Here is a 12027-nt window from a genome sequence, read left to right on the forward strand (position 1 = left end):
TATTAAATTATAAAGACGTTGTTTTTGTAGATATAATATACGTATGCAATTATTTTTGATTATTCTTAAAATACGTTTTGAGGAAGCAGAGCACATCCAAAGTTTCATCTCCCAGACGACTTCTTATTTTTGTTGCAAAAAGTCCGGCCGCAGAAAAAGCACGTTCTGATTCCACACTGGTAGGCCTAATAGTCATTAAAAAATCATACGCTCTTTGCAAAAAATCACCACGTGTTCCTCCATTTTCAAACAACACCATTTCCTTTTGAATTTTCATCGATAACGTCTCACATCGAGTTGGTATGCTGGGCAAATGTGCTTTTTTTATAGCTTTATTAAGTTCGTCTGTGATTCTTTTGCTGTTTTTAAGAGCAAAAGAAATAGATTCAGATGAAGAGTCAGAAGAATTAGAAACAATTACGAGTAGTGCCTCATTTGAAACAGAAAGTTCAACTTCTGATTCAGACTCATTAGCTGTTAATGATGTAGCTGGATTTGTAGCGTCTAGTCTTAATCACGTAACTCAACTATTAATTTGCGACATTATATTGAAGTCGGAACTGTTACTAGCTCTATTTTAGATTCGGACTGAATGTTGGTTCTACCATTGTGCAGATACTGAAGGATCCCACTTGCATCGGTACGCCTTTGTTGCATTCGAAGAACGAGAGATGAATGCAACTTTTGACTTATAACGTTGTTAGCATCTTTAAGTTTTTTTAACATAAAAGTTATGACAACATCGGCTGTAAACAAATTAGCATCCCGACGGCAAAGGGCCTCAACTGTTGCTTTAACTGGAAGTAGCGCATTAATGATAGCAGATACAGTTTTAAGCTCAATATTAGATAAAGCCAAAGATTCACCTTCCGGTAGACTTATGTCTATTAATGCCTTTTGTATACAATTTTTTAATAAATAGACGTGTTGAAGCATTGACAAAAGACTATTCCATCTTGTCTTGCAGTCTTTAATTAGAGCTATTTGTTTTCTAAATTCAGCCGCAACATACTTCTGCAAGATATCGTTTTTTTTTTGGTGATCATCTGAACATTACTATTACTTTTTGTACCTTTTTGATCACTGGACCACAATTTACCTCAGTAACATCAAATTTGTTTCCTCGATGCCAATTATGACTAGCATCAAGATCAACCAGTTTATCGTTGTCAGAAAAATTATCATCCTCGCAAGAGTTACTCTCTGAAAAATCGTCTTCTATATCTGATTGTTTGTCTTCGTCGAATTGCTGATCTATTTCTCTTTCTATATCCTGCTTTTGATATAGTACTTCAATAACGGCCAGTTGCACACCATGGGCAAAACATAACTGTTGATTTACAGGTAATATTCTCCCAACTTTTTTCATCACACTTGCTCCGTCAGTCATAATACCAACAATATCTTTTCTCAAATCAAGTCCATGTTGTGCAAGCTTTTGTTCTGCAGACATTGATCCCGTTATACAAATTAAGCCTAAGCTCCAGAACTGACAATTTCGTGCATGTAAATTAATATTCATGTAGCAACGGTTACGCAATGATGTCCATTCATCAAAAGATAAAGAAAATCTTTCTCCTACACCGAATTCAGGTTTTTTTTTGCTAGCTATTTCAGTAATAAAAAAACTCTTTATTTTTTTGGTGTAATCTACAACCATTTTACGCACAGTGTTGACTGTTGTGGGTAAACATTTGAATCCTGTAGCTCTAAGACCTGCACGTATATCACTAGAACGGCATATCACGTTGAACGAAATCCCATCAATGGCTGTTAATCGTGCAAGTGTAGCAGGAAGTGTATTTTCTTCTCGCTCCAATATCGGAAAATAATTGGTTAACGTTTTTTTTTTTTTTATTGGTGGTTCATCTCGTTTGTTTACTGAAATAGTAGTTGGTGTGAGGTTAATTTTATGGACGGAAAGTAAGTGCGTATGGAGACCTTTCGTTGAACCACCTCCAATTTTTAAAATTTTTTTGCAATCAGTAGACTTACACATTGCTGTTTGCCCTTTTTCTTCTCTTAAAAAATGTTTCCAAACAGCAGAATTACTTTTTTTGTCATATTCCATGTACAAAGCCATTATAATTTTAGAAAATTTACTGTTCAAAAAACCAGCAATTTTATTTTTCATTAAAACTTGCACTTTAAAATAGTCACAAACAGATAACGTCTATTCGAGATAAAAATTGTCAGAAACTTAAATAAATGCGACTAAGCACCAAAAATTTTTAAGAATGTAATTGCAATCCAATTTCAATTGTTATAACAACTTTAATCCAATTATTCAAAAACATAACTGCAATAATTTCAAAATTGTTAAGTTCGAATTTTAATGCAATCGAACGAAAAAAAAAATTTAATTTAAAAATTTTCAACTGAAAACGATTTCAAAAAAAATCCCGGGATTAAATGCTTAATCCCGGGATTGTTAAAAACCGGGGAATCCAGGGATCCCGGTATTCCCAACCCTACTTTAAGGCTAAATGTGTTTAACTAAATGAATTTATCTGCAGCAGATTCTTGCTGCATCAAGACTTTATTTGTTGCTTTTATTTTTATTAGGACCCTACGAATCAAAACTTGTTTTAAATCTTGAGCAGCAAGAAGATCAATAGTAACTTTAGTTATGAAAATGTCGCATTTGTTCTTCCTGTAGAGAATAGGACAATATGAACGATCCAATGTTTCCTTATTGTTCTAGGCAGTAATTTCAGTAATTTTAATACGCAATAATTTTAGTAATCGTTCCACGCAGTAATTTCAGTAATTCTAATACGCAGTAATTTCTCTTTTAGAAAACAGAAATAAGCTGCTTCAACTATATAAATATCTTGAATTTATTTTTAACCACATTGTATAGTTTAATTGCGAAAGTCACTTATATATATTCTCTCACACACTCGATTTCATGTCTTAAATACACGCGATTATTTGTATCTCCTCTATCAATTATTTGTTATTTTTATTTATTAAAGTTATTATTTGTATTTGCTTATTTGGGAGTAAAACCATATTGGATAAACAATTTATACAAACTATTTTATTAAGGTCAAAACAGCTATTTATTGCTATCTGGTAGCTATAATGGTACAGTGGTAAAAGTGCTAATCTTTTATGCAATAGACTCAAGGTTCAAGCCTACAGCTTTCTTGGTCTCACTCAAGTTACTTTGTTTTTCTTACTTTGTTATGGTGTTATAGGATTGAGAAAGCTAGAGCAAATTTAACAATTTCATTATCTTTTTTTATCTCCAAATTAACATCGAAACAAAAAAGCTTGTGCATGTTTTTTTACATAATTAAATTTAAAAAACTTGACCACGAAAGGAAATTAATTTTAGTAATAAAGCCAAGATATAAATACTTTATAATGTTTAAATCATTTCTATAAATATTTGAGACGATAAATAAATGATGCATAAAACTTTAAAATATTTACACGGATATTTATAAGTATGAATAGATTTATAGGATTATTTTATTGTAAAATGGTTGTGTTTTTTTAACGTGCGTTTGAGCTCTTTTATGAGTTTTAAAACAAGTTAAATTAACTATATATAATGGAGTTTAGCTATTTAACTTTTCAATTCTTTTTCTTTTCGAAAAACTTCTTCTTCTAACAACTTTAGCTTCTTCAAAATATTTTCTTTTTGAAGGTTTTGTTCCTCCCATTGTTTACGTGTACGATTAATAATCTCAGAAGAAGCAGCATTGGCTTGAAGACTTTGTAAGTTTTCTAATAGTCGCGACGAAGATTTAACGATAGATATAATACTTGTATTAAAATGATCAATCTTTGTGTAAAGTTCATCAATTTGAGAATGAATCATTTCATCGGGAGACATCAGTGGAGGACAAACACTAGTGGTCTTTCGTCTTCTAAATACAAACCAATTAAAAATTCAAATAACTAAACACTTTTTAAATTAAACAACTATTTTTGCATAACAAAAAAAGTCACAACATACGTTCTTCGACGGGTCTTAGTTTCCTTGTTCCCAGCAATTTCTTTTAATCTAATGTTAGTATGAGTTTCTGATATGTCTACTACATTATCAGGATTAATTGATTGTAAATAGGCTCTTAACTTTTCGTTGTCAACAAATCTGTTTTGCTTGTTAACACGTTCTAAAATACCCTATGAATAAAAATAATTTACAATTACAAAAAATACAATTTTAAATTCACTGCTTTTCTTTCCTTTCTTTTGTTTTCAATTTTCTTTTGGCGCTGATTTTACAAAATCAACAAAACCTTAAAAAACAAACAATTTACAAAAATTTCTACAACTTTCTTCAAACTAATCGCTTTTATTTTCTTATAGAGAAAACGAACTAAAAAGCATTAAATAACTATATAATTATAGAAATTAAATCATTATAATTAAAATAATTATAGAATCTATAATAATAACGTAATAAAAACGTAAATGTTTACAATTTTAAATAATTTTTATAGCATTTTATTACTTTCTACATTTATGTACTTAATATAATTGTAATGAAATTACATACAATTTTTATTACAAATAATTTTTAAATACGCAAAAAGCATTTTAAAATTGTGAAAATTAGAAGCATGTAAAAAGAATATAAAAAGCGATAAAACTTACGGTGGCCGAAAAATCTCGAACAACATCGTCTTTAGCTTTTATGTTTATTAACTCTTTAACAGCGCTCTGTTTTTCAGAAGATTTTTTAAGTGAGCTAAATACATTTATAAAAGATTTTCTATCTAAAGAAAACGGAGTACTGCAAACGAGATTAGTGTGAAAAGAACACCAATAATTTCCAATTACTCGAGCAGAAGGTAAATCGAACGAAGAAACTGATCGAGAACGAGAATAAAACATCTCTTGATAACAGATACGCATCGCCTATAAAGAATTAAATAACTTTAATTTTATTTGTAATAATGTATGAATAATTTTTAACAAGAGTAACTTTTATGTTTTCATGAAAGTAATGCTTTGAATTTTGACTATCATAATAATTTTGACTATCCGATGATTTTTTCAAACCGGTGAGAAATAAGCTACGAACAACTCAGCAACTTTTTATTATTGTTAAAATATTTTTTTTTTTTTAACGATTGCTAAACAAATAATTCCCTTCGGACATTATTAACGATTTGTATAATTCTTTATAGACATTATAAATGTTTGTCAATGTTTTTATTACTTTTTATTTATCAATTTTTTAGCATCACTTTTTAGTATTTTGTTATACATACTTATATATATTATAATATTCATATATACATATTACACTTATTATAATATGTATTATTACATATAGTATAATACACATTTATTCAAAGCAGAAGTGTAAAATTGTGTCAAACAACTTTTCTCTCAAGTCGGTTCAAGTTTAAGTATCTTGGTACATAATTGGAAAAAAATGTCTTACAATTAAAAAAAATTAATTACAATTTGAAAAAAAAATTAATTACTATTCGTTAAAATTCGTTTAACAAATAGTAGTATTTGCTTAACGAATGGTACTATTTGTTAAACGAATAATAAGCAAGTAGTACTATTCAATTAACGAATAGTACTATTTGCTTATTGAAAGGTACCATTCGTTAAACTTAGGTACCAAAGTTTAACGAATAGCTCTATTAACTACTCGTTTAATGAAAACACTATTCTCCGGTGCTTAGTCATGACCTGTTCATTGCTACATTTCATAACTCTGTAGCAAATGATGTCACTATATGTAAATACAGTACAATCTTTCTAACTCGAATCTCCTTAATTCGATTAAATGCAAAGTCACCGTGAAATGCGTTTAAGAAAAATCAACTTTCTATAATTCGAAAATCTGTCTAATTCGAACTTATAATTTTCCCCGTAAAATTCGAATTTGAGAGATTCTACTGTAACTATAAAATTATTTTAATGACATCATATCTTTGAAGTTACGACTAGCTCTATGGTTACAAGCTGTTTCTAATTAGTCACTAGCTAAATTAAGCTAGCAATCCCTGTGGCTAAATTCTCTAGTTACAAATTTCGGTAGCTTGTTGCCAGCCTGGGTTCATCCTAAAAACTTTTAGAAGTTTGTTGCTTCACTGGTAACTACCAAAAACTAATCAAAATATTAAAAGTTACTTGAAATATAAATTTAACTAGATCGGCAAACCAAGATTTCTTAATTTTTTCATATATTTCATTAGTTTTCTTTCATATATTTTTTAGGATTATTTATTTACGATTTATTTTTTAGTTATGCTGTTATGCGGTCTTGTAGTAATGAATTTTTTTTTCTTCAGTTTTTTAGCCCATAAAGTTTTACTAATTATTTTTCGTTAATCATTTGTTGTTTTATTTCTTAGTTATTATTTATTTTTAAAGTGATATATAAATTTTTTATACAGCTATATGTTATTTGTTATTATTATTACTGTTGTTAAAATAACACGTTGTTATTATTATTATTGTTATAATTAGTATTAATACTATTATAATATTATTATCATTATTACTATTAATTTTACAATTAGTTTAAAAAAAACAACAACATAAAATAACAAATACCTAAGTAAATAAAACGACTTAAAAAGTTATTAAATATGAATAAATTAAAAAATAATAACTAAGTGCACTTTTATGTGCAAATAATTATTTTTAATTAAATATTCAAAGCCGCACATAAGATCAAAATTGCTTGCACTAGGTTTTGGTAATAAACTCTTCATATGTGCGTGTGTATATATATATATATATATATATATATATATATATATATATATATATATACATATATATATATATATATATATATATATATATATATATATATATATATATATATATATATATATATATATATATATATATATATGTATATATACATACATATATGTAAAACTGTATAAAAAATATTTATTTAAACATACTTTGTAAAACTCTCTTAGGAAATAAACATTTTCGTCGTCAACAAGATCATCAACTTTAATGTGCGCCAAACAATGCATGATGAGCACTATAAAATCTCCAACACTTTCCATTCTCTCCTGACGTATAAACAATATTTTTCGTGCACGTTCATAGAAAAAAGAATTACGAAATGCATTTTTAGTGTAATTGTTTACTGGAAGACTTGAGGCAATGAGAAGCATTACGGGAGGAATCTGCATTGCTTCTTGTAATAACTGGCAAATGAAAACGCCAAACCGGTACACAACTAATTGATGAGGTGAAAGTTCACTAATATCAAGACTGACGAGTTCTCCTTGGCAGGACCAACGAAAATCCTAAAACAAGTTTTAAAACATTGAATGCTTGTGAAAATAATATAAAGCAAATTTAAAACACACACACAAAAAAAATTGTAAGCTTACTGATTTTTATTTATTTACTTTTAATCACAGCTTTTAACATTTTTACATTTTAATTAAACATTCTACATTAACTTAAATAAACTAAAAAATAACAAGGATATTTTTTTATTGAATTAGCTTTTATTATATAAATTTAAGTAGGGGAGAGTGGGGCACCATGAAACATTGAAATTATAGATTAATTTTTAAGAGATTTATGTAAATATAATACTAGAAGATCTAATTTCGATACCATTATTTGTAACAAGTAAGAACGACATTTAAAATGATATATCTGCATTTCTGAAATTGGACTGCTGGGCGCATTATTTAAGTTATCATGAAATTATTAATTTGTTTGTTATCAAGTAAAAATCTGCCTTTTCTCTAAATTTTATACTTTCTATTTACTTTTTTAAGGGTCCTTATAGATTGTGCTAATATACCCTATGGGTGAGTAGCCTGATATATATTTAATTTTACTTTACATAATCTCACAAGTTTGACCTGTTATATTTTGGTAATTAATAAATTTAATTTTGTAAGGTATAAGTTTTATTTAAAAACGGCACCAATTGTCTGAAAAGAAACATGTTAAAAAAAAAGTTACCACTCTCTCCACATTCTCCCCACTCTTCCCTATTTAAGTTTTTATTAAAAGTAAGAAAGTATTTTATTTTACCTTTATATCAATATATGGCATTATTTCTGTAAGAGATAATGTAGGGGTTTTCATAAGAATGTTTTCAATTTCATTAACATCTTTAAATAATGGAGATTTAAAGAGAATATTTAACCACTGATGTTTGTCTTGTGATGGAGAAGATCTATTCTTAAACTCAGCTATTTCTGATGGAGATGAAGATGGAAAAGACCTACTCTTAAACTCATTTATTTCTAGAGAACTTTGAGCAAATTCCTCTAAAAAATAAATTAGAGATAAAAAAGCACCATGATAGCATAAACAAAGAAGTCTCCAAAAATAATCAAAATAACTTTTCAACTAACCTTTTATTAAAGCAGGTACAGCTAATGATTTTACTGCAGAAGTCAGCATTTCTGCACCACCTTTTTGTAAAAATCGAAGCTTTTCTTTTTCATTTTGCATAGCTTCATTTGACTCATCTTCAAATTCTTCTTGAATCTTAGTCATTCCAGTGCTCAATTTCTTTTTTCTTCTCTCTTCAAGTTTTTTTCTAAGCATTTTTTTTGTGCGATTTTGTTCTTCTTTCATCTTCATTTCTAACTTGCTAATGTTTTCTTCATGCTTTTTTAAAAGACGTTTTTTCTCTTCATCATCAACATCCTTTTGTAGAATTTCCAACTAAATTATTTTAGCACATTTATTTTTAAATTTTAAGCAATACAAATATATTAGTATAGCTACAAAATGCATAACTTAAAAAAAAAAAAATCATTTAAGTATTTCCCAAAAAAAAAATTAGAAAGAGATTAAAAAAGAAATAACAGTTGCACTAATACTACTACTAGTAATTATATTAATAATAATAACAATAATAAAAATAATTTTAACAATAAAAAAAAAAATAATAAAAATAACAATAACAATAACAATACTCGTTCAGCTTCTGCTTTTTCATCAATCTTTCTCTTTCGTAAAATCTCCATTTCATAATCTTTTTGAGCTTCACGAACTGTTTCATCTTCTTTTTCTTTTTCTATTTGCATCTCTAATTTCCGAACTTCTTCTTCCATTGCTTTTTTCTGTTTATTTGTCTTTTCTAGCCGATCCTTTTTAACATCTTCTATTTTTTTTGACATGTCAAAAATAGTTTTTTGTTTAAACTCCTCAAGCGCACGCGCAGCTTTTTCTGCTTGCTCAGCAAACTTATTATTAATGTCATCTACAGTAGATAATTGTTTTAATGAACCAGATAACTCTTTAAGTTGTCGCTCACGAAGCTCTAACCTTGCATGAGCATGCTTAACTTGCAGTGATGGGATAACATCTAAGTTTGCTTTAGCATTTTCTTTTCTTTTATCTAATTCTGCAAGTTGCTTTTTGTGTTTTAACTTGAGAGCCATTTTTTTTTGTGCTAAATTGTTACTATCAAGAGCTCCTGCTTTTGTCATCATTTCCATAAATTCCTTAAACAATAAAAATTTTAAACAAACTAGTTATTTCTAAAATAATGTAATAATAATAATAAAAAAGAAACTCAAATGATTAAAAGTTTTTTTTTACATTGTCTTGCTTAGCCAAAAGCATATTTCTTTCATTTTGATTATCTTCAGCAACCTGTGCATTTCCAAGAGTTTTACAAGCTTCTATTTCATCTTCAAACTCCAATTCCTGTTCTATTCTTTCACGCATATGACGCTGCTTTATAGCTGCTATTATTGAATCCTCAGCATGTTCTGAATTACCTGTTTTTATTGCAAAATTCTCGCTTTCACGAAGCTAAAAATATAAATGTACAGCTTTTAGAGTAAAAGTAGGTTTGTTTGTTTTTAGGTGACTTTAAATATTTTCTATCATTCCAAAAAATATTTTTCTTTTTTAATTATTATTTTTTTACTTAAACTTTTTAAATATCTAATACTAAAATGTTAATTACTAAATGTCTCTTTTATTCATAAATGGCCTTAAAGTAGCAACTTTTCAAAATTGTTTTTAAATGCAGTTCATTAAAATTTAAAACTGTATTGTATTTATTACATTACTAAATATTACATTACATTAATAACTAATCAAAACAAGTTATAAAAATTACAAAAAAAAAAAAAATTACAAAAACAATTTCTTAAAAAACTTCCCCTGAATCTAAATAACCTAATAAAATAGGACTAACCAAGACTGTTATTGTGTATTATTGTGTACAAAAAACAACCTTATTTTAAAAGGTTAAAACCTTATTATAAAAAGGCACATAAAAAACTTTTATGGTATTTTAAAATTATTTATATGAGAAACTGCCACCCCACTATAGGTATTTAGATTAAAATTTGACTCCTAAAATTTTTTTTTTAACTTTCTGTAATTATATATCTAAAAGAACTAGAACATTTATACAAATATTTTTTAAAACAACTTATATATTTTTAAAACAACTTATATATTTTATTTTCCACCTGAATATTAAGATACCCTGTGTTAAAAATGACTTACTAATTGCTAAATGACTTTTTGCATAAAAAGTCTTAATTTAGGACTAATTTAGCTAGGTTGCAAGATTATTTTTTGTTTCAATTTTAAACATTTTTTATAAAATTTATTCGAATCGTTTACATGCATTTAAGTTTTTACACTTAAGTTTATTTTAAAATTTTAAAGTTTAAATTAAAATTATAAGAATATTGTTTTTCATTATAAAAATGTTTTCTATAACCAATATTGCTTTAACAAGTAATAAAGCTCATTATAAAAAGATTTGTAAAACTCATTATAAAAAGATTTACTATCAATGATCATTGCTTTTACAGGGATTATTTATATCTATTTAACATTACATAAATTTTGCAATTTATCAAATTTTCAGATTATTTTATTTCACTTGTGGATTTGTATAACGGAAGATTAGATTACACCTTGGATCAAACCTACATGATTTTTAAGAAATAAATCTTAATATTTTCAGCCTTTGCTGCTGCAATTTTTAAACTCAAATAATTTTTGTCAATTGTCTTTGTATATTGTCTAAAGTTTTAATATTATCATTGCATATCTTTCTCTACAACACTATCATGATCGCTCATGACAGTGTTGTAGAGAAAGAAATTCAAACTCATTCTCACTTGACTCATCATTCAGCAAAGTCACATCTTTCTACTGTATCTGTTCCTGCGTGTTCTAAAAATTTTTATTCATCTAACTTTTTTGCCTGCACTTCAACCCTTTGGAACTCTCCTAACTTCATAGATAAAGTTAACAACTCAAAAAATTATAGATTGCACAAAGGAACAAATGCAAAATAAATATTTGATCCATATATAGAGTTTTCTAATAAAAACTTTTTCAAAAAAGTTAAAACATTAAATCATAATGAATCTATGGGTTACTATGGTTATTCCATTAATCAGGTATTATTAATATACTTGGTTTAGAACTTTTATAAGTAAACTTGAACTTAAAACTATTTTACACCACTTTATCACCACCACTTGGGTGTGGTATGTGTGGTGCATAAAATACAATTAACAACAATAACAATTTGTTTGTAATTTGAACTTAAATAAAAGCATTAAAAACCAACCTGATCATCAAACAATTTTTGACGTTCCTTTCTTTCATTTACAGCATGCTGTTTTAAATCTGCTTCATGACGTTGACCCAGAAGTTTCAGACTTTTTTCTTTTTTCTCAGCAATTTTATCAGCTAACGTTGCCAACTGTCTACTTCTCTCGGAGTCCATTTTTCGTTCTAGAAACTCACAATCTTGGTTGTGTTGATCAAAAAGAATATTAAGTTGTTCTTCTGACAACATTTTTTTCTTGGACTCTAATTCAGCTTTAAATACATTTTTTTTCTCTTCAAGAGCCTAAAACAAAAATTATGCAATGATACATATAAAAATTTATTATTGCAATTGTAAAAAATTAAAACAATTATATTTATAACAATTATAAAATAAATATAAAAAGTATTATAACAAATATAAAAAAAATAATTTTGTTAAATAATAGAAGTAGAAAATTAAAAAAACTTTTTCTTGTTTAAATAATGTTCCAGAACTGAATGATC

General features: G+C 27.2%; 1 protein-coding gene across 3 annotated transcripts in view; it reads right to left on the minus strand.

The window, feature by feature from the left end:
* Positions 1–3224: 3224 nt before the first annotated feature.
* The window catches only part of LOC100200840 (uncharacterized), a 117594-nt gene continuing 108791 nt past the window's right edge, over positions 3225–12027 (minus strand). For all 3 annotated transcript variants that reach the window (XM_065787928.1, XM_065787929.1, XM_065787927.1), the window contains exons 61-69: positions 11540–11824; positions 9532–9747; positions 8904–9434; positions 8334–8649; positions 8008–8246; positions 6903–7259; positions 4615–4878; positions 3971–4140; positions 3225–3881 (exon numbers count right to left, since the gene is read on the minus strand). In XM_065787928.1, the coding sequence (XP_065644000.1) occupies positions 3578–3881; positions 3971–4140; positions 4615–4878; positions 6903–7259; positions 8008–8246; positions 8334–8649; positions 8904–9434; positions 9532–9747; positions 11540–11824 (2682 nt within the window). In that variant the 3' untranslated portion in view covers positions 3225–3577. The remainder of the gene's footprint in view (positions 3882–3970; positions 4141–4614; positions 4879–6902; positions 7260–8007; positions 8247–8333; positions 8650–8903; positions 9435–9531; positions 9748–11539; positions 11825–12027) is intronic.

The sequence above is a fragment of the Hydra vulgaris genome, chromosome 01, assembly GCF_038396675.1.
Source record: "Hydra vulgaris chromosome 01, alternate assembly HydraT2T_AEP".
In the NCBI taxonomy this organism is placed as follows: Eukaryota; Metazoa; Cnidaria; class Hydrozoa; order Anthoathecata; family Hydridae; genus Hydra; species Hydra vulgaris.